Source organism: Dermacentor albipictus, chromosome 8 (assembly GCF_038994185.2).
Source record: "Dermacentor albipictus isolate Rhodes 1998 colony chromosome 8, USDA_Dalb.pri_finalv2, whole genome shotgun sequence".
Taxonomy (NCBI): Eukaryota; Metazoa; Arthropoda; class Arachnida; order Ixodida; family Ixodidae; genus Dermacentor; species Dermacentor albipictus.
In genome coordinates this window covers 87,157,435-87,178,288 of record NC_091828.1, presented here as the reverse complement: position 1 = coordinate 87,178,288, position 20,854 = coordinate 87,157,435, and the positions used below count along the sequence as shown (strand labels likewise).

The window sequence follows — 20,854 nt, the reverse complement described above, 5'->3', positions numbered from 1 at the left end:
CTAAAACTTCGTTTTCGGCCATCTTAACGACGGTATAGGAAACGGTTACTATAGGTCCCGCGCTATCCTGGAAGGATCAAAGAGGGCAGAAATTTAGTACTTAGGAAAAAAATATGGGCCTTGCTATCTGTGTCACCTATATACCGAAAGTTTTGAACTGCGTATAATAATTACGTGCATTGAAAATATACTGAACACTCGTTTTCTCGTAATTTTCACGTGACATACGAGGTGCGTATGTTCCCGATATTCTTCACGATTTCTTTTCCCGATATTCTCTGTGAACGATGACAGACACGTGGTTTACAATTCGTTAAAGTAGGAATTGCGTATTGGGTTACGTGCAATTGGTACAATAAGGCACGTACAATCTGAGTGCTTTCATTACAATGTTTGTAGAAGCTAACTTCCGCACGATTTTCAGATTGTGCTATCTGCTGTTAAATTTTCGCAATGTTTCCCCGAGTACGAAGAGTTACTGTACATGACATCGAGTTCATATTCGGGAGAAATGAAGGAAGGAGTATTGCAAGTGTAACAGTGTGTGGGCCAAACTGTAATTTTACTGGCTTAATTAGCATTCCAAATAGTTGCCGAACCAATTACATATACGAGGTCCGTAGTTGGTTTCTCCCGTGTCCTCGGCAATTTGAATGAGCCATATCTGGTTATAATGTGTTAAAAATAAGAAGCAGAAGAAGCAGCACAAAAAAAAACGTCCTAATGTTTGCGGCTGTGCTACAGAAGACAAGCGGGAAGAAAGTGTAACCGAGGGGTTCTCCAATATAAAAAGGCAATCTGGTGTATTGATTGTTATTCTCTACAAAAAAAGTAAACCTCGGGACATTTGGCCACCCCCGACTGGGTCACGTTGGGACTCGGGCACATTTACTCTAAAGTGGGGATTGTCCCCTAAATTCGAGACAGTTGGCCACCCTATGGGGAGCGGTACTGCATGAGACTTGCATGAGATGAAATTTTTGACCATTGAGGTGTGCGCCAACGTGAACATTGCACGAGATCACACATTGCATATAGTAAACATGTAGTAATCGCAACTGCATGACATCGAACATCACACATACGCATCACGCACGAATCACGTACGCATCACATTTAGCTTTACAGCACTGTATTAACCGCATCACGTGACTCCCAACATAGGCGTTTCATCTGCATATCCTTTTGTTGTCTTTTTTTGTGTGTGTGTATGGGTCGATTTTCTGAGGGAGCGCACGAAACAGCTGTGGACACGGAAATTTCCAGTGATTAAACAAAGCATTTAGGCTGCCCACGTATGTGTTGTTTCGGTGTACCAATAGCAGTTTTACCGCGGCAAATCTCACCATGTTTGCATTGCTTAACTCGGGGTTGCATGACCTCAGAATGGTGCTCTCAAACAGCCTTTACTGTTGGTTTTGTAATGTTATGGATACAAAAGAAAAGTCTGAGATTGTATTACACATAGCTCCTTTCCTGAGTGACAAGTGGTTTTTATATTTGTACCAGTATAGATAACCTAACGCTATACATGCGTGCTGCGAAGCTAAGGTTAGGTCATTGAATCTCGTTTTTATGATGCACTAGATGTGAATACCTTCCAATTGTCCTTCGATGACACGCTGTTCAGTTGAACGAGCAATTCCATTCTGAACGGAGTTACTTGTATTAAATCATATAAATAAGCTTCTCTTTTTCAAAACTGCAGGTGCCACGCAACTGTCTAATTGCACTTTTTTGGAGATGTTAAAAAGAAAACATAGCCAATGAGACGCATTGGTTCTTTGAATATATTTAATGAATATATTTATGAATATACGATATTCAGAGCCGAAGCCTTTAGTTCCGAAGGAGTTAACGCTGGACACTTCACCTTTCAGCAAAATGTCATCACCGTCTGCGATGATATGAAGAAAGTCATGACAGTCGACCAGAATACGCCTTTGAAGGTCAGTGCTATACTTAAACTGCCTTTTATACGATGTTGCCGTTAGTTTCTGATTTAATAAATCACTGGGACATGGGCTTGCCGATCGATTGATTGAATGGTACTGATTTGTCCGTTCCTGTTCCTCGGTGGTTATGTGGCTTGTGATGTTCGGCTGCAGGCCTAGAGGTTGTTGGTTTCATTTCGAACAGCGGTGACTGTATTTGTGTGGAGCGCGGGTTGCTAACACGCCCGTGCGCAGAAGTAGACATAAAAATAAACGAAATAGGCAAAGCTATTTCGGAGTCGACAAATACTACACCCCGTAGCCTCGGAGTTGCTTTCGGATATAAAAATCAATCAATCAATCAATCAATCAATCAATCAATCAATCAATCAATCAATCAATCAATCAATCAATCAATCAATCAATCAATCAATCAATCAATTAATTAATCAATCAATCAATTAATAGATCAATCAATCAATCAATAGATCACCCGATCAATCGATCGATCACCCGATCAATCGATCGATCAATCGATCAATCAACGTTGCCACAGGTTCAAAAGTTAGTTTAGGGCAATGCGAAAAACTGCACAGGACGACTCATGAGTCGGGAAAATAAGAGCAACTCAAATGAACTCACAAGAAATATTTTTTTTTACAGGGCTCACTGGGACTCAGATTGACCCAAATTATTATCATCTGGGCTCACTCGGTCTCAGATTTACCAAAACTATATTACGCCGGGCCCTCACTCGCGCTCAGACTCAACAAGATGTTACTCAGCCGGGCCCATTCGGACTCAGACTCGCCAAGACCAGATTCAGCGGGACCCCATTCGTACCGCCTCACCAGATTCGGACTCGGGACAGGCCCACTTAGACTCCCGACCCCTCAATCGCTCATATTCACGGCATTACGGGCACTCACTAACGGAATCATGGATTCGCACATCGTTCAAACTCGATGAAGTCACCCACTTACTGACTGGATTCGTACTCGTAGGTTTGTAGCCTATCCAAATCACAAGCCCACTAAAAGGCGTGCTGATTCAGAGCAAGATCAGAGCTCACTTCAAAGTCACATTTACATTTGTGTCTACTCGCACGCACTGCAACGGGATCACCCGCACACTGGTGTGATCCCACTAACGCATGTTCATTCATGGCCATGATCACCTCCACTCACACTCACCATCGCTTGATATCCAAACTAACCTCCATTTGTATCCAAAGGCGCCCAACTCATTTTTGCACTGTGCTTGAAAGCAATGAATCACGCGCACCCACAAGGATGCGGCCTTTCTCGCGCTTGCACCTATCTCGTTAAACTGAACGTCGATGAGCCCAATTTTTCCCAGTAGGTTTAGGTGACTGGGGAGTCAAGGCGAGCGTAAGTGGATTCAAACTTGACAAAACCACGTGATTTGAAGCTCTCTTGAGTTTGAATTACTCTGAATTACCCGAGTCCGTATCGCGCTCCATGTTTTGTGCGACGTCACACGAGACTAAATGTTGTTTTTCCTTTCGGACTGTCCTGTGGCCGTATACACCGTAGAACGGGATTTTGATGCTTTCCGCAGGATTACCTGAAGACGAACGTAGATCAGTGGCCGGTTCTGCAGCAAAACCTGACATCAAGCCTCGAGGCCATGAAAGACATGCTCCCGAATATACGGAAGCAAATCAACTCGGACATCGCCACCTTCATCGACCATGCCAGGACTCAGGCCAGTCTTGTTTTTTATACAAATTATTTGCATTCGGGGCCGAACCATCACAGAGGACTCGGGGTTGCAAGAATGCACCAATCTAAAAAACAACAACGAGAAAAGTATACGTAGTACGAGGTGCTAAAAAACGAAACAATGTTATTAAGTAGAATACCCTGAAACACCAGGCTTGAACGCATTGGCATCCGTTGCGGAGGCGACAAAGGCTGCTCGAAGCTGTTTCTTTTCTGGGACGAAGGAATTGAAGTTTGTGCTGGTGCGACTCACTTGTACTCCAACCTTGAATTGGTGGTCACTGCGTGTTTATATGCGGGCCCCATATATATATGCTACATACTCTAGTTGGCATCGTGCTTAGCTTTCTACAGTGAGAGCGGGTTCTTTGCTCGTTGTATAGCATTGCGCGACACTACGCACGTGCATGGCATTGTACGGCGGGCGCGAGGAAAAATTTGTCTTTGCGATTCCGGTATTTCCATCACGTGCACCAAACTACGACGTCCCAGCTGAAGGATAGTGATAGTGAAAGTGATAGTGATAGTGAGCCGAGATATCCTTAGCACTATGGAAGGCGTGCCGTAGACCAAGTGTATCTGGGGTTTTGGCCCCAGATCTTATGAACGGAGAAAATTTCGACAGAACCCATCTTACGATGACTGTCGACGGTAATACGTTAGCATTGAATCAATTTAGCGGCGCAACGTATTGCCACCAGTCAAAACGAGTTATGGATGGGGCATGTTGTGCAGCGGGTCTCCTTTTCGCGCTTCAGATGGGATGGGATGGAATGGGATGGAATGGGATGGAATGGGATGGGATGGGATGGATCGTAAAGGGTGGGTGGATAGACGGATGGATGGGCGGATGGATGGGATAGGTGGATGGATGGGATGGATGGATGGATGGATGGATGGATGGATGGATGGATGGATGGATGGATGGATGGATGGATGGATGGATGGATGGATGGATGGATGGATGGATGGATGGATGGATGGATGGATGGATGGGTAGGTGGGTGGGTATGTGGGTGGATGGGCGGATGGATGGGATAGGCGGATGTATGGGATGGATGGATGGATGGATGGATGGGATTGGATGGGATGGGATGGGATGGATGGATGGACGGACGGACGGATAAACGCATGCATGCATGCTATGAGCGTCCCCGTTGGATAGGGACAGTGGGTTGCGCCACCAAGCTCTTGTTACTATATTACCTAATATCTTACCGATCATCAAAAAAACACGAATTATCATCACCAAACTTTCTGAACCCCTATTAGGAACTTTGTTTTTGAAGGCCTTTGTTGTTTGTTGTTTCCCTATTTTTTTTCCACTAATCTTCCAATCGACTCTTACTAATCGCTAGTGCGCACATGCTTGATTTCCCCCTGCTCTCACTAAACACAAGAGCTTCACCAGGCCAGTGGTGCCAAAATCGACCGCTGGGCACATATCTTCACATTCTAATAAAACATGCTGCACCATTTCCTTAGCTTTACCGCAGCAATCACGTGCTTCTTCTACCATGTATCTTGCTTTTTATGGGCGTGTTCTAAGGCGTCCTGATCTCGCTTCGAAAAGCAAAGAGCTTCCTTTCGAGTTATCATTGTTTCTTTCCTGATTTCGGTTTTACCCTCTTAAGTACCTACCCATAGCACTTTCCTTCACTCGGCTTCTTTGGCTTTCCGTTTGACGTTCTTTGTTGCTGTGTTGCTCACCATAGAGTGTGCACACTTGCTGGTAAGTTTTCTAGTTCTTTTCCTCCACTGTGAATCTGCAATGTTCTTCCTGTAAAAATGTCTGAACGCTCTCCCAGCCCGTTTACTTTCTTCCACATTCCTCAGTCGTTATCAATTTTACTGTGAGCTTCCCTCACTTCAAAACTTGTACAGCTTCATTTGTAGTTTTCCCGTTAGCACTAAATGCAAAGTTTCCCACTGACCTTTGGTTGCTATCGAGTCCTGATTGTACCCCTGGTTTGAAACAAACAACCGCATCTCCAAATATGAGATATGAAAATATTACACCTTTCCGCATACCCGGAGCACCTCGTACACCTATTGTATCTCCCTAGCGCTCTGTGTTTCATTATGGCCTCATTTCTCTTCCCCTTTGCTGTTATCGTTTTTTGTAGCAAACCGGAGGCTTTACCTCTAGTCAACCTCCCTGGCTTTCTCTCATTTGTATCTCACTTTCACTTTCATCTCACTTTCAGGACAAGTAGGTTATTCACATGGATACTGATTCTGAAGTCATTCTGAAGTTCTCCCAACGTGCCATTATTCTCTGCCCATGCTCGCAGCTTTACGTTGAGCGCCTGCATTCCTAATTTGTGTATTACCGACGTAATGGTCAACGGTCCATATGAGTGAGTTGTATTTTTTCACCCTTACCCTTATAAATTAAGTTCATTCTACTTCGTCTCCAAGGTCTGGTATTAGTCATTCCTTTAGTTTTTTTTCTGCTGCTTTAAACAGTGCTTCCCTTTCTTTTTGACCCTAGTTCATCAATCAGCGCAACGGGAACCTCCTCTAGCCCTGTGGCTGTGCGCTTAGACATTTCCTCTTCAGTTTCCTCCCGGTTTAAATGTGTTCCCTAAGAGCTCCGGGCACCATCTAGCGGCGCGGCCGCGAAGCCTGCGCGTAAACTCCGAAATGAACTCCGCGCCACGCAGCAGCTAATCGAGCTACTCTCTCGCGCCTTTTTTTTTTCTAAACGCGCTGCGCCATCTGGCGTCGCCGCCGAGAAGTTCGCGATAGTCCGCGTGTGGCCTTCGAGGCGAGCAGCGTGGCGTACCGGCGTGTTCGGGGCGCTGGGAACTGTGTGCTCTCTTGCCGCTCACTGAGTGGCAGATACACAGTGACACAAGTTGGGGAGATGTGTTCATTGAATAGCGGCACGTCGTGCCCGGTGCATTCGTGGCGCAGGTCGCCAAAGCGTCGCTGTTAAAGACGTTCGTTGAATAGCGGCTCGGGGTATATATATTCACTCGTAAGGCATGTTTGAAAGTTCATACTTTTTCTTAATAAAAAAACCATGCGTGACCGATCTATATAGGATCGAGCCTCTGTCTTCCAGCAAAGCTGCCCGACAATCGTAATGCCAACGTCGCTATCTTAAGATGTCTTGCGTGGTCGTCGCGTGCCACTTTCTCGCATCCTTTCCCTCGTGGCAGGAAGCTGGCTGAGACACTGTGCTGAACTGCACTTGCCGCCAGGATGGGTCCATGGTTTTTCGTCAGAGGAACGTAACACCTCCAAAGTGGGTGTAGTCCGCCTATATTGCTAACACATTAAATACTGAAAGAGGGGGAGCATCACGTCCCCGAGGCAACCTTGGCAAGCCAACTCTCCGCGAAGCCACACCATTCGCTTTCATCACTGCCAGAAATTTGGCCGAACACGTTGATCCTTCATTCAGCGGACTCGGCCCAGTGTACTTGGATGGTTCCCGGCGATCTTTGTTGTCAGCACGCACTTTTTCGGGTCCCTTGATCTCTCTGTGCGAGTTTTCAGCTAGTACAACGGGTCTGAGTTACAGCAGAGGTCACAGGAGCCCTGGGCTCTGACGGCCCCCATCTCCCTGCAGTCTCAAGATATCTCTTGATCGAATGACTCTTATTTCTTTCATTTCCCCCCGCTCATCACGATGTGTTAGCTCAACTTCGGTCGTTGATATTCCAACGTATTCGTTTGTCGCCTTGGTTGCACAACATGCGACTGCTGCAGCCTCCCGTTGCTGCAGCTTCCGTCGTCGTATCGGGAGGGCGTGTGCCGAACGTATACGTATAGCGTGGCAGCGGTGAAGTTAAGAGCTTACCGCGACGTGTGTGTGGGATTTTTTTTAAAGGAAGATTGAAGAGATAAGTGTGAACGCGTGCTAAGCCGACTCACTTGGCTTCAGTTGGTTCACTTGGCTCCCTTCTAATTATTTCCAGTCTCTATGACTATGCATAGCGTTCGCACGAAAGTGACGTACTCGCACGGTGCCATCGTGTCACCTACTCATCGCAACAGAGGTCGCGTGGCAGTGCACGCTTTTAGCGCTAGCACCGCACTGGTTCATTTAGGCATTGCGGCTCTAAATATTGCAAACCCTTTATAAAAAGACCATAACTACGAGACACTTGTGTTGTATACTTTGCGGAGCTGTAGTTAACCCACTTCCTGTGTCGACGACGCTCTTATGAAGCTTACGCGGGAATAGGGCTTTAGCGTTGCGTGCACGATAAGTATGTATACGTTGCCGATGCGCGTAATATGCTACAGGCACACGGCGTGTGCGTCGTGTCTTATCGGAACGGCGGAACAATGCGGCGAGAAATCGCCATCTTTTGCATGCCCTCATCACGTGCAGTGCTGGAGCGTTAGAAGTAGATTATGCAGTGATGACGTCAAGCCTTCAGGGCGTTCCGCGTCGGCAGCACATTAGCGAAGCCGTGGCTCCAATTGGTAGATAGATATCGGAACTCTTTCGCGGCGAGGATGCGTCTCTTGTTAGGCCTAATATCGTCGAAACGAACCTCTGACGTCACTATTAACGGCGTAACATCGACTGATGTTTTAAGCTTCAGATAAGTCTAAGCAATTGTAGTTTTTCTTTTTTTGGGGGGGCTGTCATGACGGAGAGCAAATAGAAGGAGTCCAGCCAACGAGTTCAGATCGAATAGGGTAACCTGGACGCTACCATGTTACCCGATCAAGGTAATCGGTTGTAGCCGCGGCTACCAGCGCGGGTAGTGCACGGTATAAGATGCGCATGCGCACAGGGCCTCTCTCGGCGCATAGCACGCAGTGCTAAAAAGTACTTAACGTGTGCTCGCGCGCGCGCTTCTGGGTGACCGACGCATCTATGTAATCAAAATAAGAATAAGATTTTATTGGTATAGAAGGGGTTGTTGAAGAAAGCGAATATATAGACGGAGATGCCGGATTCGCAAAGTGAATTTGGGCCTTCTGTATACATGGTGTATACATGAAAAAAAAAGTGAAGTAGTATTAGCAACGACAGAAGCTTGGCGTTAGTATAACTAAATCGTCAGTTGTCAGTACCGCTTCGCATTGTTCCTTCAAGTCTCGTGTTTTGCTTGCGCTAACTTCCAAAAATCAAAAACACTAAAAAGAAAACGTTTACTCTAGGATCGAACTGGAAATTCAGCAATTTGAAAAGCGCACTAAAGCATAAAATAAAATGCTAAATTATAAAAGAGCCTATATAATATTCGACATCAAGCAAATCTGAACAATTATTTTATTCGTTCATACAAAGCAATGCAAAAGCAATGCAATGCACTTTAACCGAAATAAGGAAATGTTCGCACCAACTGTGTTCATAGACGAGTTCGGTTCTTTGCATGCGTTATCTCTAGATGAGTTGCAATGGTGGGTGCCCCGCTCGAGCAGTACCCTTTCTTTTTTTTTATTGTGTTCAGGTCAGAGACAATATTGGAGACTGCCGGTTGTTCCACAAGTTGTACAGCAGGTCCGTGGATGCTGTTTGCACGCAAGGCCTCCGCCGCTTCGTGAGCATTTTTAACATTCACTCTAGCACAGAGCAAATGTCAGTTCACCCTGCCCGCTCAGAAACGCATTCTTCGTCCAAAGAAAATGCAGTAGAACCTCTAGTGACTGCAGGTGTGGGGACTCTTGGGTTATGCTAAACGATGGCGTCGTTTCGGATTGAATTGCTCAATACCTATGGCGATAAATAAATAAGTAAATAAGTAAACAAATAAATAAAAGGTCGCACCTCTTATAGGTCGTAGAGGTCCCGCATCCATGATTTAACCCCGTTCACCACATTGCAGAGAGTACTTCAGGAGCTCACTGTACACACATCCTGCCTCTTCAAGGGGCGGAGTGCAACTAGCTGTGGTCCGGAGTAGACCACCGGCAGTTGTATGATATATATATATATATATATATATATATAGATAGATAGATAGATAGATAGATAGATAGATAGATAGATAGATATGTGTGTGTATGTATGTTTGTATGTATGCATACGTGCATACATACATACATACATACATACCATACAGGCTCTTCTAAACTCTCCCGTGCCCTCTCTACCTCTACCACGTGACCGGCTTCCAATACTTCGCACACACACTTTTTTTCCACTGAAACTGCAGGCGATCCAACGTGCCCTGTAGAAATATATATGCAGTGAAGCATTCCGTAAATGAAATGCACAGGGAGTGCTGAAACACGTGTTTGTGCTTGCTCAATGAGAGTGCAAATTGAAACCGAACTAATTACCTACCGCACGCGTGTGTTGCATTTTGTTTTCTCGCTTAAGGCTTACCGTTCGTCGCTTTGCGCAACACCTTTAATTATGTGTACCCGACTGGCCCACAGCGGTATCTTCCTTGATGAAACGGAACGCTTTATTCATGTTGGCGAAGAATACGACCTGCCTTTAAACGCAACCAGCGTTAGAGGTGTTGAAAGAGGCAAGCTGGCTTTCTGTACCATTTGTTTGGAGCACCCGACCTCCCCTTGGAGGCGCGAATGCGAGCGCCCGCGCGGTTGTCAGGTGGCAACGCATCTTCTCCGGGGCCCTTTCTCCCGTCTCATCGCGGATCTACGCATTGCGGCCCCCTCGCCCTATCCACCAGCGGAAAACGACCCGCATGGCCAGGCTGGCTCTTCCCGCCCCCCCCCCTTTCCACTACCTTCTGCTGCTGCGGGTATGGCGTCCGAGATCACCCCCGCGCGCGGGCGTAATCCCTGAGGCCATGCTGCGGGCGGGATAGTGCGATCCATTGTTCTGGCACCGCCGTCTCGCCGCCGAGTGGGAACTACTCTTTCTCGCCGAGTAGCTCACACTCGGCGGCGAGACGGCGGTGCCAGAACAATGGATCGCACTATCCCGCCCGCAGCATGGCCTCAGGGATTACGTCCGCGCGCGGGGGTGATCTCGGACGCCATACCCGCAGTAGCAGAAGGTAGTGCGTCTCGTGCGTTCTCGCCGAACGCACGAGCAGCAGCAGTAGCAGGCAGCCAAGTCCAAGAAGGAAGACGCGGGGGTGGGGGGCTCGCAAAGAAAGCTTCGCTTTAATAAACAAAACAGGAATGGTACTAGGAAAGAAGTGTAAGAAAAAAAAATTCACGAGCGATTACGGTACTCGGTACACCCTAATGCGAAATTTGAGCGCAGCTCTATACGTGTTTTCATTTCGCGATATATTGCTGGCGTGGACAATCTGTCTCGTGCGGCACATTGCAAGCGGAGCGAAGTGTGGCACGACTGCCCCGCTAATCGGGGGATCGCGAGAGGCAGCGCGAATGTGACGCGTGGGTGCGATTCGCAGGAACCGCCGCGGACAGACGTCCGCTCATGCAGCGCTTTGTTTCCACATGTCTGACGCGCGCTACTCTGGCGCCACCTCGTAGCCATCGTCGCCGCGGAGCCAGTCTTGGGCAGAACTACGCCTTTCTTCTCATACTTTCGCCTTGCCCCCCCTCCTCCATAGAGTTTCCTACAAAATTACTAGAGGGAACTCTGGCGCTAGTGTCTACGTGAGCTACAATGGGAGCGGTTGTCCCAGCATGGGAATTATGGGAAGTACAAGGATTTGCCTAAACTTCGTCCTTTTGGCTTCAAACAGCTTTGTGACTTTGTTAACTCGTCATTTTGAACAGTTTATTGCGTAATAAATAATTAAATAAACATCATTAAAATGGTCCGACGGCAGGATTCGAACACAGGGACTCTAGTACAGAAGCCTGATACTGAAACCATTAAGCCACGGATGCACGTATCGACAAGCGAATGAAACGCACTTATGAACTTATCGCGGGCATGCCAGTGCTTTGAGACGCTAGAGACGCTTGGCGCGTTTCGATTTGGGCACATAGACAAGCTCAATCGTTGCAATTGATAGCAATTGCACGCGTTCCCGGCGTCTTCTGCACTTCGACGAATATAGATTGCGCTGAAATATTGGACAATAAGATTTATATAGCGTAATATACAAAGCCACAAGAACGTTTGAATCCATAAGCACGAAGATCAGACAAATCCATGTACTTCCCATCATTCCCATGGTAGGACAACGACTGCAGCGCCAGAGTTCCCTCTAGTAATTTTGTAGGAAACTCTATGCCTTCCTCCGCTTTCCACTTCGTGGTTCCACTGCAGCCTGCTCTTCCGGTTTCCTCCTCGCGGTCCCTTCGCCATCGCCGTGCTTCGTCTCCCGCTGCGTTCCGCTCTCGCTTTTCATCTTTCGCTGTGCTCGTTCGCTCGATTACGAGGGAAGACGCCGCAGGATGGTCGCCGCAGGAACGGGCGTGAGCTGCGCTTTAAAAGTTTATCGGCAGAGCATTTGAAAGATCTGGACGCTGCTCCTTTGCCATGGCTGTTGAAGATGCTCCACGAAACGCGAAACAAGAAGCCAGTGCGCGCGCTGAGACATCGCGCGGTCTGCCTTCTACCCCGGCCTCCGATGGCGCCGTATGGATGGATGGATGTTATCAGCGTTCGGAATGCTTTGGAGCGGTGCGGTGGGTTGCGCCACCAAGCTGTTGTTATTTTATTGTCTAATGTCCTGCCTACGTTAAAAAAAGAAAAGAAACAAAAACCCACGATTCACTCCCATAACCAAAGTTTCTGAACCCCTATTGTGAACCTTGTTTTTGTACGCCTTCGTTGTTTCTCCTCTCCCTACTTGTCTTCCACCAATTTTCCACTCGCCTCTTATTGATCTTTATTGCGGACATCTTTACTTTCCCGCTGCTTTTGCTGAACCCAAGGGCTTCAAGGAGGCTAGTGGTGCCCAAATTGACAGCTGGGCAGATATATTCACATTCTAATAAAATATGCTCCATCGTTTCCCTGGCATTACCGCAGCAAGCACGTGCTTCTTCTTTCTTCTTATATCTCGCATTATAGGTGCGTGTTCTAAGGCATCCTGATCTCGCTTCAAAAAGTAATGAGCTTTCCTTTGAGTTATCATGAATTGTTTCTTTCTTGATTTCGTTTTTTTCCTCTTAGGTATATTACTCATGGCAGGTTTCTTTTCCATTGCCGCCACCCATGACATTATTTCAGCCTCTCTGACTTTCCGCTTGACGTTCTGTGTGGCTGTGTTGCTCACCCTACAGGCCACATACTTGCTGGTAAGCTTCCTAGTTCCTTTTCCTCCACTGCGAATCGATATTTTTCCTATATGAATAGCTTAACACTCTCCCAGCCCATTTACATTCTTCTATATTCCTCAGTCGTTCTTCATAATGAATTTTACTGCGAGCTTCCCCCACTTAAAACTTCTCCAGTCCACATTACCCTGCACAGCTTCAATCCTAGTCTTCCCGCGAACACCTAATGCGAAGCGTCCCACTGACCTTTGGCTGCCATCGAGTCCTGATTGTACCCCTTATTTCAAGCAAACAACCCCATTTCCGAATGTAAGTCTTGGAACCATTAGACCTTTCCACATGCCCCGGAGCACTTCGTACCTATTGTATCCCCATAGCGCTGTGTGTTTCATTATGGCCGCATTTCTCTCCCCCTCTACTGTTATTCTTTTTTCCTGTGTTTCCATATATCAGTTGCCTTCGTCTATTTATGTACCAAGCTATTAATATTCTTTTACGGGAGGTATTTTTGGCCCTCTTTTGTTACTATCTGTTCACTGTTTTCATTGAATAACATAACACGTGATTTCTAACGCTAAATTTCAGACCTGACTTATCGCATTCCTGTCAACAGATAGTAGCCAGACATTGCACATCACTTTGCGTGTAAGCTAGCAACAGGATGTCGTCCACATAAAACAAACCTGGAAGCTGCTGCTCTGCTACCGTACCCGCCTGTTTCCATGAGAGATTAAACCCGACATTACTTCCTCCTATCGCCCTTTACATCCTCAGCATATACACCATAAACAGTAGTGGGAATAAAGGGCACCGCTGCCTCAGTCCGTTGTGGATATCAACTTTCTCCTCGCTCCTCATCCCTTCCCGTTCAACGCAGACGGTTTTTTTTCTATGTAAATCTCTCTCAATTGCTGTAGATGATTGTCGCCTAAGCCTTCCCTTTCCAGAATATCCAACAGAATGTTGCGTTCTACGTTGTCATACGCTCCTGTAATGACTAAATAGTTGTAATGCTAGCCGTATGTATGGATGGATAGATGCTACGAGCGTCCTCTTTGGAACCGGTTGCGCCACCAAGCTCCTATTATACTGCCCAATCTCCTACCTAGGTTAAAGAAATAAAAAAAATAAGAATAAAAACTGCCTCTCTGGTAACAGCGCCCTCTCGGGGCAGGTGGGCGCGCGCGCTGCATTCACGCTATTTAGCTGGGACGGCCTGAAAAAAAAAACAACCCTGTGCGTGCAAATCTCGGAGGCCATGGCTGTGTTGGTCTTGTCGAGCTCGGCGCCACCAGGTGGCACCACCAATCCGACCGCTCACGCTTACGCCTCCTGTAGCCCGGTACGTCGCGATGGTAAGAAAAGTTTGGGGACAAACAAAAAAAGCTCTCCAATACGTCCTGCACATTGTATTGGCTGGCATTCCCTCTTACAAACAACTCTGTAACGTCGCAACCTTATTTTTTGTCTTTAAAAAACGGGCCCGGTGTGCCTGCCGCGTTTGTTTGCCGATTTGCACAGCTCGCGACCCTCCACCACGCAGGGCGAGTTCTGGTTCTGCGTCTGGTGGTGGTGCCTTATCGCCGTACCGTGCGCCATCACTGCCCTGGCTCTCTCCACGTTCTACGGCAGAACGTCGCCGCACGTGACCAGCAGAGAGTGAGCGTGCTCGGCGTTGTAGGGGGAGGGGGGAAAAGGCTGTCACGCAACATCTCTGTGAACCCGTAACCATATCCTCCTAAGACCGCTTGTACGCTGTATTACGCATCGTCTTCAATAGAGAGCTTTAGGTTAGGGGACGCCAGCAGCTTGCGTACCCAAGAACTAGGGGCGACGTTACTGAGCGTGCGCACACTCAGACGTAAGGGTATGCGCATGCGCACTACCGTGGCCCCCAGTTCTTGCGTACGCTAGCCACTTGCGTCCCCTAATCTAAAACTCTCTAATCTTTGTTTTTCGCCAGATTTTCTGAGCAGCGATTTCTCAAGATATGCATCCAGGGTATAAATTCCGCTGCTTGTGGAATTAACCGTACGGAAGTGGTTTAGTCATATTCTTCTCCTCCGTTTTGAAAATAAAGGCACTTAATCGATTACGCTTCTATGTTGTTACAGACGGCGGAAAGCAACCTTGAAGTATTGTTTCGAATTCCAGGAGATCGCTTAAAAAATCCGCGGTGCAGCATCGATATGGCAGTGAACCGCACATAGTTTCATCTTCATCTCAGCGTTTCGGCAATCAAATGCAGCTTTTTTACCATGTCAAACATGACGAGATGGTTACTTCTTCCAGGTAAACGAAGATGCATATTTTGCCGCGTAACTACGGAACTCAAATAGAATAGAAAACACCTGTCACGTTCGTAAAAAAAAAAGAAACGATGCTTGAAAAGCGATTATGTCCCATAGCTGTATTCGGGCCTCAGCAGGATATATACCGACGTGGTCGAAACGGTAACGGCACCGCAATCCGTAATGCTAAAGGAAGACAGCTTGGTCGTAGTTTGTAAGTATATCTATGGAACTGAAGGACAAGCATGTTTCTATTTCTACGTGTGATTGCTTAATTACCGCTTCGATACCAAGAATTCCTTCATTCCAACACTCTGTGGTAAACTCGTGATCAGTGAGTAGGACTCTGGTATAACACTCGTGAACATTTAACTGATTTCGCGTAAGCTCTGAACTCATTAATAATGTTTGTTCGCGTCCGCGACAGATGCTGTGACAGATAAGATTGATGCAGCTGCGCGGTATCTTATTTCTTTCGTGTAGAGTGACAAATTTTCGAACTGTGTGCTTCAGTTTTTCTTAAGTTGTCAAATTGTGGCAATTTTTGTTAAACGTTCGAGGCCCTAAATCAAACGTGTGCTGCTACAGTTGGTATTCAAGCAGAACTTTTTGTCGGGCTAGTTGATGCATGTTACTGAAGAACTAAAGCGCCTAACAGACGACAAAAGAACAGACACGGATGAGTGCTTCGTCCGTGTCTCTTCTTGTGTCATCTGTTTGTCGCATTAGTACTTCAGTACAGTTAGTATGACCGCGATTTCCCTCTTAAATGCGACAAATTTCATTCGAATAGGTACAGTGATTATTACAGCATTCCTGCGTCTTGCACATAATTGAATAGGCATCGACTCCAAGATAGAGTTTCCTCATAACTGCAACCGCTGAATTTTCCAATTACGGTTTCGGAAAAAGAGAAACTTCTGTAACGCATATAAAACGTATAAGGTAGGACGCCCGAAGCGAAGAGAACTCACAGAAGATGCAGCTACTGGAAATATATGATTAATGTGTAAGCATTGACATATGCAAGACTTACGTAAGTAACTAAATATCTGATTTATACTCTGTGATAATATTTAATATTTTCACTAGTAGGCACTCTGATGAGTGGGCTCTACAGAATATTTTTAGTTGGAGTTCAGATGTAAATCATGTGTAAAACACTTGACAACCAGTCAAACATTTTATGCGAGCTGCTGGTCGAGCTTCTATTGTTCTCGTAGCTAGAACACGTTTAACTACAATCACATCAATGGCAGCACAATAAGGTTATTTATGAGTGTTACGTGTATAATGAAATCAAGCGGGCTCCGAGCTAAACAATTATTTAAGATGGCACTTTAGTTAGAGGCAAACACGGATGTGCCTACTTAAACAAATGTGAAAACAAAAAACAAGAATGCTCCTATCGGACAGGCGCTGGGCCGATTTGAATGACATCTCTTGCATTTGAGGCGTAGTTAAATGCTAGCAACTGTAGCAAGCAGACACATGGTTGAAGACCTCATTGGTTTTGCAAAGATTGCCGGTAACCCGCACGTTAAAAAAAAATGGAAGCGCGAATTCACATCTCCGCTACTCTGCGCTAAACGCAGATATTGCATTTCCGTATATACTGGTATGGTAACAAATACTTCCTTCTTCCTGCTCAGTGACGATGGTGATGTGTGAAGACCGTGTCGACTCCGACTTCGCCGTCGAAAGACGTCGCTCCTTGTAGTCCTCATTTTTAGCGACGCCAGGAGTCCAGCCGAGACCTACTCTGGCAGATCCTTGACGCTGCAAGAATGCGACGGCGATGGGGAGACCGACGACGTGTTCTGTGATGTTAATAGTTATTCTCTGGTGCGGTTATTAGTTAAAGACGACACACACGTATCTGTTTCTATATAGTTAAGTGCCCTCCGAACTGCCAGTGATCTTTCAACATCCGTTTCCGGCGAGGACAGTGCGAAACGCGCCGTATGGTATATTTACTCGTGTTTTATCCAATGTCGTAGCTGCGATGCATCCCGTCTTTTTTTTTTTTAGTTAGTTCATATAGCGAGTTGCCCCTGGGGATAGAGCTTGTATTTATCGCGGTCGAGCTATGACGAGAAGGTACGTCAGGACGCTACGGTGTTGCGGAGACTGTGCAGGTACTTCCGTGTTTACACGCTGTAATTATTAAGCGATACGCGTGTACATTGGACCATTCACAATACGTGATGAACGCTTTGAATCCACGTTTTTTTTTGTTTCCTCCGCGCAGCAATGTGGGAACAAGTGGACTTTTTAAATGAAATATCTGTGGCAAGTACGCGGCGAGTCAATTGGTCTTTTAGTACAGAGCTGCGTTTCAGAATAAGGAATAACGTTCTTGTTTTCTTCTTCTGTTTGCCCGCACCAGTGCTGAATGGTCCCTCGGTGACGATAAATAAATGAAATGTGAACGAGATTACTCTCTTTTGAATTTATGAGTTGTATGAACGTTGCGCGAGATGACATGCGCGAATTCTCAGTCTCATATGATCATGGCGAGAGCTAGAAATAAAAAAAAGGGGGAGCGCTAAAAACGCACTATATAGCTGGAATCAATAACCAGCGAAGCTTTCGCAAAACGTTTCAATTAACTGCTCTGGAAATTGAGACGCACGATGTTTGTCGCTGTAGCTCATTTCCAGCTGCCCGTAGGGCACTGTTTACATTCGTAGTGCCAAAACCACTTTCTGATTATGAGGCACGCCGTAGTGGAGGGCTCCGGAAATTTCGACCACCTGGGGTTCTTTAACGTGCACCTGAATCTAAGTACGCGGGCGTTTTCGCCCCCATCGAAATGCGGCCGCCGTGGCCGGGATTCGATCCCGCGACCTTGTGCTCAGCAGCCTAACACCATTGCCACTGAGGAGGAGGAGGAGGAGGAAAAACGTTTATTTAGCTCTAGAAAATTCTATGAATTTCGCGGAGTCAGATGGTGTCTTCCATCTCCTTGGCAATGGCCGTCTGCCCCTAGTCCAGGGCTCCGCTGGATGCCGCTGCCAGCTGGGCCCGTCGGATCAGCCCTATAGTTCGACGTCCTGGCGGTCGCTGGAGAGCATTCCTTCCCATTGCTCCGCACTCGGGTTTGGTATTATTGGTGCCGCATTTGTTTTCTGGCAGGCCCACGTTACATGGTAGAGCGTGGGTGTGTCCTGGCACCATGGGCATTTGTCACTGTATTGTGTGGGTTGTATTTTGCTGAGGGTGTTTAGGTTCGGATATGCACCCGTCTGTAGCAGCCTCCAAGCTACGGAGTCCTCTCTAGTGAGAGACCTATGCGGCGAGGGGTACCGCTTCCTGCTGCCCTTATAGTGGTTTAGGATAGCCTAGTATTCTCTGGGGACTGGCTCGGTTTCCTCGAGGTCATTGGCGGAGGGTGCTCGGTATGCAGTGTATCCTCGAGCTACCCTGTCGACCTCACGGTTGCCTTCCACGTCCGTGTGACCCGGCGTCCACATTATCGTGTGTCTAATTGGTTGTTCTTTTTCTGGGTTTTTTGTGTGGGGACCTTCTGAGCGGAGTATGCGGAGCGCTCTGTGACCTATTCTGCCGAACATGTAGTTTCGGCATGCTGTTTGGGAGTCGGTTAGTATTGTTAAGGACCGCCTAGTCCGATAGCCCTCCGCTGCCGCTAGAGCGACGGCCACTTCTTCAGCCTCGACTACCGTGCAGTCCCGTAGAGATGCGCTGACGATTTCTCGCATATCCGAGTTTATCACCACCGCTACTGCGTTGGGGTTGGTCTGTCTCGCCCTTCTGGTGTATGTGGCTGCGTACACGTACACTGTTGTTGCCTGGGAAGCTAGGGACTTTTGGATGTATTCGGCTCTCGCCTTCCTGCGTTCTTCGGGTAGGTTGGGGTCCATGTTCTTGGGAATGGGAGCCACCTTGATTGTTTTTCGTATATTTTCCGGGATAGTCGCGGTTCTTTGGGTTTCTTGTATCTGTTCGCTGCATCCCAACTTCTGCAGAAGTTCCCTGCCAGACGGAGTCTGTTGAAGTCTGCGCAGCTGAGCAACATGTTGTGCCTCTCCGAGTTCTTCGAATGTGTTATGAATTCCTACGCCAAGCGCTTCTCCGTGGATGTGCATTGTGGTAGGTGGAGCGCGGTTTTGTATGATTTGCGTATGATCGCGTCTATCTGCTGAACCTCGCTCTTGATCGGGTTGTAGTACGGGAGACTGTAGGTAACCCGGCTGATCACCAGACTCCTAACCAGCTTTAGCGTGTCTTCCTCTCGCATGCCTGAGCGTCTGTGGGAGACGCGCGTTATCATGCGAGCGACTTGAAGGGTTGATGTCTTGAGTAGAGCGAGAATGTGTGAGCAGCGTTGATTCGACTGTATCCACATGCCCAAAATTATTATGAGCGTTTTCTCCGGTATTAGTTTTCCCTCGAGGTAGACGCCAAGCTTGAGCTCGTCGCTAGTCGGGACCGTGTGATTCTGTTTCCCTCTCCAGACACTGAGCAGCTCAGATTTCTCGGTGGAACAGGCTTGCCCTCACGTAGTTCTCCACGCAGGTCGCAGCCTCTTGCAGTCTTTCTTCTTTTTCTTTAAGTGATGCCGTGTTGGCCAAATAGTTATGTCGTCGGCGTACATGGCATGGTGTATGCCCTCGATCTCTTTGAGTTGTTTCGCAAGGCCGATCATTGCTATGTTAAATAGCGTTGGTGAAATAACCGATCCCTGGGGGGTTCCTTTGTTGGGGGTATGGAACTTCTCCGAGCGGAGTTCTCCTAGCCCTATCGTGGCTGTTCTGTTGGACAGGAAAGCTTTGACGTAGCCGAAAACCCTCCTGCCGCAGTTTAGGTCGTCCAGGCCCGCTAGGATGGCTTCATGGCTCACGTTGTCAAAGGCTCCTTTAATGTCCAATGCCATTATCACGTTCTCTCCGTTCCTGGGAACGTTGCTTAAGACTTCTTCCTTGATTTGTAATAGTACGTCTTGGGTCGACAGCTTCGCCCTGAATCCGAACATACTGTGGGGGTATAATTCGTGATCCTCTATGTCACTGAGCAACCACGGCGGGTCTGTTTACATTCGTTTCCCAGTCGGTAACGCGCATGTTCGTGCTCTGCACCACGTTCTGGCAGCATGGCGACTACTTAGTGTGAGCCACACATGCCTAGATTGGTCGAGCGAGCGCCTGCGATCTGCGCCACGACCACCTAGCGGTATAGCTTCTGGGTTTGAAACCTGTTTACGCTATCCACCCTGTTTACGCTATCCACCCTGTTTACGCTACTAACCCTGTTCACGCTACTCTGTTTACGCTACTAACTTTGTTTACGCTACTAACTTTCTTTACGCTACTAACTCTGTTCGCGCTACTAACCCTGTTTACGCTACTGACCCTGTTTACGCTATATATATATCCCACCCAAGCACCCACTCAACCGTGGAGACTCTCACCACGCCGCCCATCCGACCGTGTGTGTACGAGATATAGTCTCCGAGATCAACAGAACAATCTGTATCACGGTCTAAGGAAATAACCAAGCTTTTATCGCACCACTTAATTTTATGATTGGCCTAGTTTATCTGGCTTGAAATCAACCCAGCAGCCACGCCGGAACTCGGGGAGGTGTTTCCTTTCTTTTTGCTGTGTGTCCATAGCAGTGTTCTAACCTCAAATGTAACTTTTTTTTTCTCTTGGGCCTGGTTGGGATATAGGTCTTGTGTATAACTGTAAGGTTTAGGAAAATATGCGCTCGAAGGTGGATATCCGTTGCAGAGGAAATATTTTGGTACCGTTCGTTATTTCAGCGC

At 47.2% G+C, this 20,854-nt stretch overlaps 1 protein-coding gene across 5 annotated transcripts in view; it reads left to right on the top strand.

Annotated features, from left to right (window-relative positions):
• LOC139048832 (uncharacterized) overlaps nucleotides 1-17,503 on the top strand; it is a 396,301-nt gene extending 378,798 nt beyond the window's left edge. For 4 of the 5 annotated variants that reach the window (XM_070523680.1, XM_070523684.1, XM_070523679.1 and 1 more), the window contains 5 exons: nucleotides 1,881-1,949; nucleotides 3,516-3,662; nucleotides 9,103-9,192; nucleotides 14,319-14,434; nucleotides 16,719-17,503. In XM_070523680.1, coding sequence (XP_070379781.1) covers nucleotides 1,881-1,949; nucleotides 3,516-3,662; nucleotides 9,103-9,192; nucleotides 14,319-14,434; nucleotides 16,719-16,737 — 441 coding nt within the window. In that variant the 3' untranslated portion in view covers nucleotides 16,738-17,503. The remainder of the gene's footprint in view (nucleotides 1-1,880; nucleotides 1,950-3,515; nucleotides 3,663-9,102; nucleotides 9,193-14,318; nucleotides 14,435-16,718) is intronic. The other variant, XM_070523682.1, reaches the window with a different exon arrangement.
• Nucleotides 17,504-20,854: the final 3,351 nt, after the last annotated feature.